At 39.9% G+C, this 13850-nt stretch overlaps 1 protein-coding gene across 3 annotated transcripts in view; it reads right to left on the bottom strand.

Annotated features, from left to right (window-relative positions):
• Nucleotides 1-13376, bottom strand: part of EDNRA (endothelin receptor type A) — a 64918-nt gene extending 51542 nt beyond the window's left edge. For 2 of the 3 annotated variants that reach the window (XM_030921608.1, XM_030921611.1), the window contains exons 1-2: nt 12894-13303; nt 8185-8674 (exon numbers count right to left, since the gene is read on the bottom strand). In XM_030921608.1, coding sequence (XP_030777468.1) covers nt 8185-8604 — 420 coding nt within the window. In that variant the 5' untranslated portion in view covers nt 8605-8674; nt 12894-13303. Of the gene's footprint in view, nt 1-8184; nt 8675-12893 lie in introns of all 3 variants that reach the window. The other variant, XM_010360512.2, reaches the window with a different exon arrangement.
• Between the last annotated feature and the right edge of the window lie 474 nt (nt 13377-13850).

Here is a 13850-nt window from a genome sequence, read left to right as displayed (position 1 = left end):
GTATTTACTTATTTATTTCCCTTTTTGCCTTGCTCTTCTACCAGAATCCACAAGGGCAAGGATGTCTGTCTGTTTTGTTTGCTGCTATTTACCCAATGTCTTTATTGAATAAATGAAGAGCAGTTAGAGAATAAAGACCTTATATTACTGAGTAAACAAGTGGTGAATGAGTTGCCATCTTTATTGCCTTCTAGTATAAATCTGATCTAAAATAACAGGAGTCTCATGTTTAGGGCAAGTATGAGATGCAAGATTTGACTTGCTTCTTTTCTTGGTACTAGTCTCCAAGGAAGTTGTTTTAAAAGTCAGAATGTCAATAAAACTCTTAGAGGTGTTTAAGTTCTGAGAAGCGACCTCTAAATGTGCACAACCAAAAATAATACTAAGTCTTTCTGAGGGCACATTTGATTTTAGGTTCCAGAGCCCAAGAACACTGAGGGCTTCAAACCTTCCAAATTTATTTATTTTATTTTTTTTCCAGGTTGCTCTTCTGCAAAAACGTACCAAATTTAAATAGATGCTTCAGAGCAGAGTTTTGTATAATATTTGATGTTCAAATTTAAACATAAGGCTACCAAAAATTAACACTGAATGACACATTCAGTTTTATTATTAAATTTAATTTCAACTACTAACTTTTAATCTTAGGACAGTTTTTCCAACAAAAACTAGACCTAGTTAAAAATAAAATTGTAGCTATAGAAAGCAGTAGTTCTAACTCCCAAGAGAATGTGGTAGATCCAGAAGGCAGTTGTAGAATTTCTGGCAGTATATCAAATTTATTTTGATGGAATTTCTTAGAACAGCCTTTATTTAACCACTCCAGTCTCAAAATCAACTTCAGAGACAGCAAATTTGATTCCTCAGCCCCCTGCATTTTAGTTCGCACACCCTTTATACTAACTGTATATACTTTGCATAATAATCAAGCAACTTATAAGACTACTCTATAGAAATATTTCAGGATAAAATGGCCTGAACTTCTGCTTTTATTGATCAGAAGGCTGAAACCAGAGCAACATTTACACACACACACACTCATATACAATGTATCATGTGAAAATTCTTTTTTAAAACCTAAAACTTTCCTGTATCATTATTTTACGTTAAATTTAGAATATAGCAAACTCTTCCAATGAGCTAAATGAACTCTTTGATGGGGCAGTATCATTAGCCATGAATTTACATCTCAACACCTTACTAACAAGAACAGGACTGAAACCATCTCTCCCTTCTCAGCCATGGGAACAGTCTTGCAGTGATGGACGGTTTCCATCCCCCATCACTGACGCGGGAATAACTGTGCTGTGAGCCAAATGCTAAGGGTTAGCAGAGTAACCTCACATGAGAATAATTACTTAACATGACCATGAGAGAAGGCAATGAGGTTCCCAGACACAGGAAACGAAAAGTCAGAAGGGGAGGTAGAGCTGGACAGGGTTCTGAAGCCTTTCCAGACAGCAACTTCCTTACAACAAACACCAAATTGGCTAATAAATTTATCACTCTGTCATTTTATATGTACATATATTCTTAAGCTATTAGCATAATGTTTTGCAAGGTACATGTATCTTAGTAACGCCAGAAAAATCAACCTATTTTCTATTCTCTCAAGAACAAAAAAATCTTCTGTGATATGAATGTTTATTTTGATATTCCAAATCACTTATAGGTTAATATTTCAATCAAAACTACAGTTACAATTATGCTTAAAGAATGGATATTGCACAGAAATAGTTAACACAATGCCTGAACCATGAGACAAGAACTCTTGACCCCTAGAGACAAAAGGAAGGGGAAAATCATTTTGCTGTTATGTGCTGCTCTGCTTCCCATGAGCTTCTCACAGATTTATGGACCCTGAGACATTCTGGTTTTCAGAAAAAAAGGTAGAAATTCAATAAACTCAATAAGCAGGTCTGGTTGTAGATCTGTAATTGCAAGGGAGAAAAACATTCTAATAGAGGCACCTATAGTGCATTTTCTTTTTTCACTTATTTATCAAATATTTTTAAAGCTGGGCACCGGAGATACAGTGATAAATGAGAATGATGGCAGCATGCCTCAAGAAACTTGCAGACAGGCCAAAGAGCCGGCAAATACAATAGATTATGTGTTAAGTGCTAGTACAGGGTTAATAAAGGGGGTCTTGGGAGTGGCACTAACCCAGTTTGGATCACGGATACTTGCCAAAGAGATGATTAAGCTGAGATCCAAGGAATAAAGTGGAATAAGCCAGAGAAGGCCTGAGGAAAAAATATTCCAGGTAGAAGGACCATATTCCAGGTAGAAGGACTCAGATAGATAAACCAGGTTAGCTGGAGTAGAGAGAGGTAGTGGAAAAGTGTGGAAAGAGAGGTGCCTGCAGAGGAGGCAGCATCAGGTTGGAATACAATCTAGCTGGGATACAATGCACCAGTGAGGAACAGGGATCTTCGTAAAGGAACACATTTTCTCTCTTAAAATTTAGGGAATACAATTTCTATAGCTAATTTTATTATAGCATGATTCTTAGAGGACATGAGAAAAGTGTGTTTTTATTTGCTTGATGATGCAGTAAAAGGGAAATATGCTTATCATGTACAGAATTTGGTGGGTAATTTGACTAAGTTGGGGAATAGTATGTACATACCACAGATAATGTCTTCTGCCTTGTCTATAAATGAAGAATCCCTTTGACAAATCATCATCATCATCATCACCACCACCACCCCCACCATCATTATAATTTTAATTTGAATATCTCAGATTAATCTGATTTGAAGTTAAGAGTGAAGGCCCTTATCAAATCAAATCATAACAACAAGCATTACTGAACATCTGCTATGCTTGAGGCATCTAATCTGTAAGTTGTGACAATTTATTTTTAAGGCACAAATTGCTGTGGTGATTTGATATGTCAAGAAGTAACTTTTGTAAAGCTGCCCCAGAAGGATGGATTCCAGTTGCACAAGATGTCAAAGGCTGTGTGAACATGGAGAAAACTGGCTCTATGTGAATGTCTCTCGTTTCCACATTGTTCAGATCCTCTGCCAGAGCAACATATTGAGAGTCCTGACTTTTCATTGCAAAATATTCATGGTAATTTCATGCAGAAATAAGATGTGTTTATTATTCATTGTTGTCCTCAATAAGGGGTGGTTGCTTAGGGTAGACAAAATTAGTAATCAACAGTTACTGGATTCTATCACTGTTGTTCTCACAGAACTGCTTTGTGCCACATGCTAAGTGGAGACGTGATTTACGTGGCATATTATCCATGGTATCAATTCCCTGCTATGCATGTCAAAAGCGTCTATGGCAAGCCATTGGACTGTACCTCTTGCTTCTTTCCATGGCCACCATTCTAATCCTCTTTACTCCATCTCTCTCATACATACATTTCCCTGCATTCTTGTTTCTGCTTAAGAGATGAGATACAGTGGTATCTGTATCTCAGATATATGGTATATGGAAATGTGGTATATGGAAATGTCTGTGTATACATATGGCGGAGCTGTTATCCTGAAGCTACACAGTGCCAAGCCTTGGCTCATGCACAAATATCACTTTTAGGGCTTCCACTCTGTTCAAAATTACAACCCATCTCCCTATGGACAACACTCTATGGCATATATTTCATGAATCATTAAATAATTATTAAATTCTATACTTTTCATCTATTTTGTCATCTAGTAATCAGGGGTTATTTTTGGTCTCCCAACATGGAGACAATGTTTTAACTATTTTGCCATTCTAACAAATGTAAATATCCTATATACAGATTAATTTACTTAGCTAAGTTTTTGTTCTTCTTGAAAATTTCAGATATTAGATAATGTAATTTATTGACAAATTGAATCCACCAGCAGTATGTGTTATAAGCTTGGGTATATGAAGAAATCTGCTGACTCCTTTCCCTTCCTCCTTCCTGCTTTTGTCAATCTTCTACTGCAATTAGTAATATTATCCTTTTTTTGGACAACTAAAAATCAGTTATCCTTTGATAATCTTAGAAATAGTTTTTCTTTAACATTAGCATTTGCAAGGCCATTGTGTTTGAAAACCAAGAAGGCAACTGGCATTCATTGGCTTGCCTTGGTTCCTTCTGCCTTGCATTTTACTTTCTTAGATTGCTGACTTTCTTTTATCATCAGGTTTTGTGTGTGTGTGTGTGTGTGTGTGTGTGTGTGTGTGTGTGTGTGTGAGTGTATGTAAGCAAGGGCTATAGGAACTTCTTTTCATCTTTTGGGTTATTTCTGTTTGATGCAATGTGTATAATTCTAGGCCTAACTCATTTTTCAAACTAGGATCTGTAAATGCTTCAGTAGCAGCAATTCGGTGACTATATTCAGTCTCTCTGAGAATGTTATTTAGGGCAAAGTATGTTCCTTGGGGGTAGTGATAGCATTTCGACAGACCTGAGCCATGTGTGTTGGGAATTACTTAGAAGGAGGTGAAGTATGGCCTAAGTGTGGAGGGCCTCGATTACTAAACATGGGGGACAAGGGGACAGGTGGGAGCTCCTGGGTGCCTTTGTAGAAGCAGTGGCACTTGACAGATGAAAGCAAAGTCCTGGATATATTATGGGGAAGAAGCTCTGAAGATATGGAGATCAATTAAGAAATTTCTGAAAATTTAGATGTGAAATGACCCCACCCCACCTTCCATGCCACAGGCCATCCAGAGCCACCAAGCAACAGCTACATGGGTTAATGACATCTGAAATAGCCCAGCTGTTTGATACCTGTTGCATTACTTTTCAATGTGTTTTATATCACATTGATCTATGAAACCGTTTCAGTACAATCTTTTTCAAAGTGAGAGAAAGGGAATAAAACATTAATAGGAAGAATACTTTATCATGCCTTCTTTTTCTTGTAACATTATTACAGTCTTATCAGCAATTCTAGCTTGCCTCAGATATTAATACAATCTTTAAATAGTCTACTTCCACTTATGCTGACTCTGATATGACTCAAAGCAATGTTGTCTGTCTGGAGACACCTTAGAACTGAGCATAAAAGCAACTGAGAGTGGATGATGAGAAATTTCATAGTGGGCACAATGTATGTTATTCTGGTGATGGATACCCTAAAAGCTTTGACTTCACCACTATGCAATATATGCATGTAACAAAACTACATTTGCACCCCATATATTTATACAAATTAAAAAAGAAAAACAATTAATATAATTGTTAAACACAAAAATAGGTGTGGTTCAAAACTCATCTTCCTTTGAAGAGCATATTAGATACTTTCAACTATTTATTCTTCTTTCAACCTAATCCTTCTAATAGTGAGGGAAATAAAGAAGGCTCATGCATCCCTTTAACTGAATATTCTCCAATTGTATGCATTATTTTCACAGCTACATAAATGTGATAGTAAAGTGAGATGGACAGCTGCTACCTTGCTCTGCAATATAGAGGTAGTGAACTTGATATGGTTAGAGGAATCTATAGGTTTAATATGTGACAGACTCCAAAGCACCAGAATTTTACTGTTGGAGGCAGCTATGGGGGAAAGAGATGGGGGCCTGTGACTCACATTGCTTGGAAGGATCTCTTGAGTATCCTGGTTAGAAGTCAGAAAAATAGCAACATGTATGATCTCATGACCTAGAGAGGAGGATGACAGAAAGATGTGGAGATCGCTCCTAAATACTGTGAGGCTCTTTAGCATACTCCAGTGCTTTTTTCTCTTTTCCTCTGGAAAAAGATTGAAATAACTAAAGAGTATTTTTTTTTTTTAGCCTAAAGGTTTACTTTCTAAAATTAGTGATGGTTAAATGTACTCCTATGATGTGAAAGTACCAGTCAAACTGTCAGCATTATTTAGAACTACAGTAAGGTATACAAAGTATTGGATTCCAAGGAGGGGAGAACAATATGGTCAAATAAAAATGTGTTAATTTTTATTCATTGCTAGGTGAATGTAAAGCAAAGTTCTATTTGCATTTTTATCAAATCCAGAGACATTCCAGATGATCTGACTTAAAACATTGCCATGGTATAGAAATGATGTTTAGTCTGGTGATTGGCAGTATCACCTCAAAAAGATAAGCAGGTATCCTTCCCAGCAGTTGTGGATATTGATTGGCTAAGAAGCTGCTTTGCACATGGTCAAATCTACATAGTGTGCTTCAGGATGAACAGCAGCAGGGAGTTATTAATGCAGAGATGGTTAATTATTTTCTTGAGCCATGATGGGTTGGTTCACTAGTTCATAAGTATGAATAATTAATGTTTGATACTCCACACTCTGATGGCTGAAGAGTCAAAATTTGAATTTTCCAATTTATCATTAAGGAGAAATGTCAGGAAAAAGTCAAGTGGTTGCATGCACATAGTATTTCATAAAGAGAAAACTTTTTAAAGGAAAAACTTAAAGTTATGTAGCGTATGCTAAACATTTTTAATCAATTATGCATTTTCAATTTTGCATCAGAGTTTAGTTCTCAATTCCTATTTTAAACTCTAATAGAAAACACATGTATTTACACTATCCTGTGGAAAGAGATGATAATTTTTTGATTATTTGTTCTCTAATCTCTTCAATTTTGGAAACAGCGTATTGGTGTAATTTTGGGAAGTTTTTATTTGTAATGTCAAAATTGTAACCATTGTTTTCATCTATAGTGTCAGACCACTGATTTTTCTGCTAGGGCAATATAATGTAATCACAGCTTAAGTGTACTTATTGGAAACTGAGAGATTACTGTTTTACTTAAAATGTGTTATATCTTCAATTGATAAAACTTGCCATTTAAAGTAATATTTCAGAATATTACCTCTTAGAATAGTTGCTTTCTATGTGTAATACATAGAAGGAAAAAACAAGGCTGAGGAAAATACTCTTCCTGGGTTTAGAATAAACACATTTCATAAAATCTGGCATAGATCAAGCCATTTCATTTGAATTTTAGTACATTTGAATTCTTGCAGCAATTTTTCCCTCACAACAACTAGACCAAATATGGAATATCTAATTCCTTCGGCTTTAGTTTGTTTTGGGACTAAGTAGTCTCTGATATAGTTTGGATGTTTGTCCCCTCCAAATCCCATGTTGAAATGTAATCCCCAATGTTGGAGGTAGGAACTGGTGGGAGGTGTCTGGCTCATGGGGGCAGATCTCCCATGAATGGCTTGGTGCTGTCCTTGAGTTAGTGAGTGATTCCTGAGACATATGGTTGTTTGCAAGACTGGTGCCTTGCCCCCTTCTCTCTTACTCCTGCTCTTGCCATGTTACGTGCCTGCACCCCTTCCCCTTCTGCCATAATTGGAAGCTTCCTGAGGCCCTCACCGGAAGCAAATGCTGGAGCCATGCATGTATAGCCTGCAGAGCCGTGAGCCAATCAAATCTCTTTTCTTTATAAATTACCCAGCCTTTTTTTTTTTTTTTAATAGCAATGTAAAATGGCCTAATACAGTCTGTAAGCAAGGTGATCACAGACTGGTTAGTTATCTTCCTCCCACACTGAGGCACTGGCTTTGTTGTGTTTCTCTTCGGTTCCTCACTGCCTGGCTCAGGGGTGGGTACACAGTGGGTGCTCGATAAATGCAGACTGAAGAAATGAAGGAGACCACAGTGAAGCAGGCCAGTTTTAAGTGGTATTAGTAATGCTGCTCAGCAAGGTCAACACTGGCCTGCTATCATGTGGACCCCATTATCTCTAAGTCACCCAAATCACTGAGAAAAGCCAGGATGCCCTTTGGCTTTAATCATTAATCTAGACAGTCAAAATAAAATAAATACCATTCATTTCAAGTTGGACTGTAGATATCTGGCTTCTGAACAGCATCATATTCAACAGGTAACTAAACTCAAGGATATGTTTGTTTCAAGTATTTTCTGGGCTCAGTAGCTCTCATTCTGGAAATTACATTTCATAAAAATCCAGGGATCTTGGCAAGACTGCCTGTCTAACCAGCAAGCTCAGGGCTGGCATGAGAATCCAAGTCATGAAACACTATGATTTCTCTGAAATACTATTTTGTTACAATTAAGGTAGAAACTAAGTGTAACATAAGACAGATAATAAAATTTTTAAATCTTAAAACTAGTAGTTAGAAGATAGCAGAAATAGCTCTCAGTAAAAACACAGATAAAATTCCAAAGGTCAGAAAAGTCTGCAGCAACTCTCCATGTGGAATCAGAGCACGGGTTTAAATCTGCAAATACATTTGTGGTTACTTCCTACCTTAAATACATTGATAGGGAGATCAATGACCACATAGATAAGGTCTCCAAGGGCAAGGCTGGCTATCAGCGCGTTGGGGCCATTCCTCATACATTTGTTCTGGTAAATGATCCTGAGCAGAGTTGCATTCCCCACCATTCCCACGATGAAAATAGTACAAGATATCACAGTGTTAATGTATTTAAAAGCTGAAGTAATTTTAGTCTGCTGTGGGCAATAGTTGTGCATTGAGCCATTGCTGGGTAGGACCAAGTTAGTGGGTTGATGAGTGGTGACCAGGAGGCTGAGCTCTGTGCCATGAAAAGTGGTGAAATCATCCACATGATTGCTTAGATTTGTGCTGTATCTCTCAGGGTTATCACTGATTACACATCCAACAAGTGCCAGCCAAAAGGATGCCCTGAGACAAAAGGTTTCCATCTTGAGGCAAATTTGAGGAAATATCTCTTATTGCACTTGTGCTGCTTTTACACCTTCACTTTTTTTTCACCTGAAACAAAAGGAAAAATAATTTTTGTTACAAAACCCAGTTGCCAAAAAGATTAGAGTCAATGATCATTTATTGATTAAATTAAAATGCAGGATATATTTGGTGATTAGATAAGATGTATATCAGGTTACCCTATGGCAGAGTAAAACCAGAAAAAAACCAAAGCTCTATTAGGGCAAGATCTATCTCCTCTATGTCAGTCTTCATCTCCATCTCCATCATCTCCATCATCTCCATCATATTCGTCATCTCCATCTCTGTCTCCATTTCCATCTCTATCGCTATCTCTGTCTCTATCTCCATCTCTAGCTCTATCTCCATCTCCCTATCTCTCTTGCTTTGTCTCTCTCACTCATGTCTATACATAGCTATACTTTTATCTACATCATAATATGGATGAGGCTATGGCAGTTTTTCCTTCAAGTAGTAGTTACTTATTTCTCTACATTCAGGTTGATGAGAACCTGAATTACAAAAATCTTCAACAGTTGAGATACAAACATATTTTTTAATGAAAGAGAAAAGGCATTATATGCTGAGTAAAAGGTACAGAGTATTGAGGCATAAAATAAAATTATCGAATGTAAAAATTCAATCTTCTAAAATGTGTGCTGCCTTGCATATGGTAAATAATGAACATAGGATTGAAGTGCAGCACAGGTAGCCATCTAATGTGTTATGAAATGTTAATCAGAACTCCGGTTAACACCGTTAACACATTGAACAATTTTAGTTTCAATTAAAAATGAAATAATTGATAAAAACAAAACATTTGTTTTGAAAACCTTGATGATTAATATATAAAATCTAAATTTTCTACATACTTTTTTTTGCTTTTTCATTTCTCAGAAATTATCATCATAATATGGTATTTGTTGATGAATGAAATGGGAGTAATGAACTTTCCCAGGTTAGTCATAGTATTGGTTTTCCGAGGGACATCTGTCCCCATGCTATCTTTTAACCATCCTATATAGCTACATTTGTTTTATGCCAGTCACTGTACCCTGTACTATATGTGCATGATGCCCTATAATCCATACAGTGGTCCTATGGGGGTAGATCCATGGTTCAATTTTGAAGATAGGGAAACAGAGGCCCAGGAAGGTGAAGCAGCTTGTCAAGGCCATGGGTGATGGGTGGCAACGCTGTGATTTTAAGGCAGGTCAGTCCAACTCTGAGCTGGAGCTGTTAACCACTAAACTATCCTGTCTCTCATTCTCATGCTTTATTTGTACGTAAAATATTTTAAAGAAGTCTCCAGAGTTTAGATGAAGCAATAGACTCAGGAGGGTGATTAGACATTTTCAAAGACCATCTGGTGTGGTTTATTTATTTATTTATTTTTAAGTCACTTGCAGACAGCAAGTGGTCCTTCCTGTCCAGGAAGTCTAGGAGACTTTAATGAGGAATAATCAAAGATAATTAAAAATAGCTTATCCTATTTCAATATTTTTTATATTTCCTTTTCTGTAGGCTTTTATGAATCTTCAAATGAAGACATAATCTGATTTATGCAATGGTGTTTGTATGTGTCTGTGAGGTATATACCCAGGTCATAATTTAATCTTAAAAAAATTGAGTCCTGGCTGGGTGTGGTGGCTCATGTCTATAATCCCAGCACTTTGGGAGTCCAAAGCAGGAGGATCGCTTGAGCCCAGGAGTTTGAAACTAGCCTGGGCAACTTAGTGAGACCCTTTCTTTACAAAACATAAAAAAGATTAGACAGGCATGGTGGCATGTGCCTGTAGTCTCAGATACTTGGGAGGCTGAGGTGGGAGAATCACTTGAGCCCAGGAGGTTAAAGCTGCAGTGAGCTGTGATCGAGTCACTACACTCCATCCTGAGCAGCAGAGTAAGATCCTGTCGCAAAAAAAAAAAAAAAAAAAAAAAAAAAAAATTTAAATAAAATGTAAAAAAAAATTGAATCCTTTGTATTAACCACTTTTAGGAATTTTGACAATTATCTTGGGAAATCAGTAAAGCTTAGGTTTGGCCAATATGTGGATAAAATAAGATTTATTCAAGTTGTATAGGGTATATATAAAGTACAAGTATTGGATACTTTTGCCTTCCCCAGAGATTTCCCCCCCAAACTCTGAAATAATAGTATATACATATAGTAACTTATTATATAGGTATCTGTTATCTGCTTTGAGCTTTACAACTCTAAGTAGGCAGGAGCAATATCTCCATTTTACTTATAAGGAAACCAGAGTATTGAAGAAGTATTTAGGTCAAGGTTTCAAAGCCAAGAAATGGCAGGACACGTAATTTTGCTTATAGGACTTGACTCACTCTGATTAAATGGGAAAAATATCAATTTTTCAAGGTTAGAGGCAGGCCATGTAATTTTCAGCTCTGATTAGACTTAATTATAAACAGTTTGCAGTTTTTTCCTGCTTCTTATAATCTGGAGTGAGTATCTGGCCAAAAATTGATAGACCTATGAAATGACACCATTTCTATTCCAAAGGGAAGACCAGGACTCCAAGAGAAAAGCTTCTTGTCATCCTTGTCATCCTCCTCTTTGGATCACAGAGACAGGGGGAGAAGAAATACTTTCATATCTTGTGCTGTTTAGTGACTAATGTCTTCCAGCTTCCCAACTGAAAGAGAACCTTCAATAACAGCTTTCTTAAAAATGAGAGAGAGAGAAGGCCTTTTCCAGAAATGGAATGGCTCTCTGTCGGTCCCAGTCGGCTGGGAGCCGACCTGTGAACTGACCTGGCTACGGTGGGTACTGCTCTACTCATCAGAGGTCCTGTGGTGCTTTGAACGTTAGCATGCTGGTCTGCTTGGTTAGCAGATTATGGCAGGAGGTAAGGCCAATGCTGTGGGTTCTTAAGGCACGAGCCAGCTATCATTAAAACCCCTTTCCTTCCTCCTCCAACAATGACACCACCACAGAAATCATTTCTGATGACTTCTCTGTCAGCTCTCCACACATGGTAAGCTGCAAAACGAAGGGATACTTGGCAAAGGCATGCGGATGTCATATTATCATTGGGTGAAAGTACAAAATCAAATGAAAGAAGCCCATCAACTGCAGGTTCTTCCAAAGTGGGCCCGTAGTTCATTTCCAGGAATCTGAGTCAGGCTGTGCTTTGAATCATCAGTCATAATCAGTCACAGTGCTAGTGAAGCATCTCAGGTTCAGACCTGAAGGGCATGGTCTACAGATTCAGCATTCTTCCTGTTTGGGGTCTGAGAGTTTGGGGAGTGCAAAAACTATTATTAAGGAAGAGGACTGAATCCTTACGCTTACATTTTAACCATTTAACATATGAGACTCTCAGGATCAAAGTTCACCTGTAAATTGGTAATTTGGAAATTCAGACCTTATCAAAATGGCATGAGTTTAGAGCATTCAATTTACATGAAATGACTGCCAAGGTGTTTCTCAATTAGCTAACACATAGACAACTACAGGTGGGGGAAAAAACAAGTAAACTAGGAACTTTTTACAAGTTTGCTGTGGTTTTGCTCTCCGGTTAAGAAATGAGCAACTCTCCTTAGAGACAACGCCTGACTTTAACATGCCTCCCACCCCCAACTCTATCAGGGGAAAGCCATTAGGATGATGTAAACAGAGGGTGATTATCTAGAAGCAGCCCTTGTTTTCTGCACGTGCGAAGCAACAAGTGTCCTTTAAAGGCGAGCACAGAACAAAACACCCAGACCTTCACAGGCAGATTTCCAAAACTAGCTACACTGGAGGTTTTCCCAAACACCTCAGTCCCTCGCACCGAGTGCCCTTGGCTACCCTTGGCATACCCAGACCCAGATGTGGGGGAGGAAAAGCAAGCGAGTAAGAAAAGGCTGTGGAACCACCTTCACAAGTAGGCGCTGGAGCAAGCCACGGAGCTTGGTGCTCCTCAAAGTTCTTGCATGCCCGGGGAAAAGGGTTCACCCAGGGAAAACTATTGGGCTTCCTCTTCCTAAAACTCCGAATCCTAAATCCTACACGTGGGGAGGTGAAGTTCCCCGAACCCTACACGTTCCCCGACCGCACCCCTCACGGAAGGCGCCCGCCTCCCCGCGCGCCCTGGGGCAGGTGGGTGCCAGCCCCTGCTGCGACGGGTCGCCCAAGCTGCAGGGAGTTCGGGCCAGAACGTTCCCAGCTCTCGTCTTCTCCCGACCCAGGGGCCCAGGCAGCGTATCCGCCATCCCCGCACCCTCCCCAGTCCTAGTCCCAATAGGAAAGACTTGCACCGACCGTGGAGCTCGGCGGGCGCAGACAGCTGCCGGGTCCGCGAGGCGCCTGGGCCAGAGGAAGCCGGAGCCGGCGCGGGTGGGTGGCGCGGAGGGTGGCCGGTGTCCCGGGCTCCGGAGCGGCGGCGGCTCCGGCTGCACAGCTACCCCGGCTTCAGAAAACTTCCTGGGCACTGCTTCTCCGGGGGAGGTCTCGCTGGGACCCCAATCCCCCGCGACGACCGGGTGGGATGGATGAAGCCTCTCCACCTCCTCTCCACAATCGTCAGACCAGCGGGATGACTGTACGCGCGCGCGAGGGCTCGCACGAAAAAGAAAACTCCGGAGGAACACGCCTCCAGTCTGTCCTCCCCGTCTCCTCCCAAAGCTCCAGACCTTCCACTCCACTCTGGGACCGCAAGAGCGCCCCAACCTTCCAGCTATCCTGGGACACAGCCACCACTAAAAAGCACAAAGCTGCCGCCCCCTTCCAGGCCCTGAAGGGCAGGAGTCTTTTTTTAACTATTTCCTTCCTGAAAGAAGAGGTGGGGGATGTGGAGGAGAGAGGGTAGAGTTTGACAGACAAGACTCAGAATTCCGAAAGGCCTTGCAGAGGAACCCATCCTCCTAGTGCAGGCAGATTTGATTTGTAATGGAACAACTGGACCCAGAGCCAGGGCCCACGGGTGGTTTCTTCTCCGTCTTCCCTGCCCCCTTTGCTTAGCTTGTGTGCTCCCTTTTAGCTTGGAGGCCGTTGAGGAGCCCAAGTGGACAGCAGTTTACTGGATCAGGTGGTTTGCTTCTGTCTTGTCCCTTGTAGCCGGCATCCCACGGCTACAGACCTCCAGCCCAGGGCGAAGAAGGAGCCTCAGGAGAGACGATGGAAGGTTCCAGTGTGTGGCTCCCTGAAACCTCAAGAAATTCAAACAATGAGGAAGCAGACCTTACAGAAAGTGGGTCTCAACATCTTTATCATGGCAGA

Source organism: Rhinopithecus roxellana, chromosome 2 (assembly GCF_007565055.1).
Source record: "Rhinopithecus roxellana isolate Shanxi Qingling chromosome 2, ASM756505v1, whole genome shotgun sequence".
Classification (NCBI taxonomy): Eukaryota; Metazoa; Chordata; class Mammalia; order Primates; family Cercopithecidae; genus Rhinopithecus; species Rhinopithecus roxellana.
The sequence above is the reverse complement of the archived record's forward strand: the minus strand, read 5'-3'. Positions and strand labels throughout refer to the sequence as shown.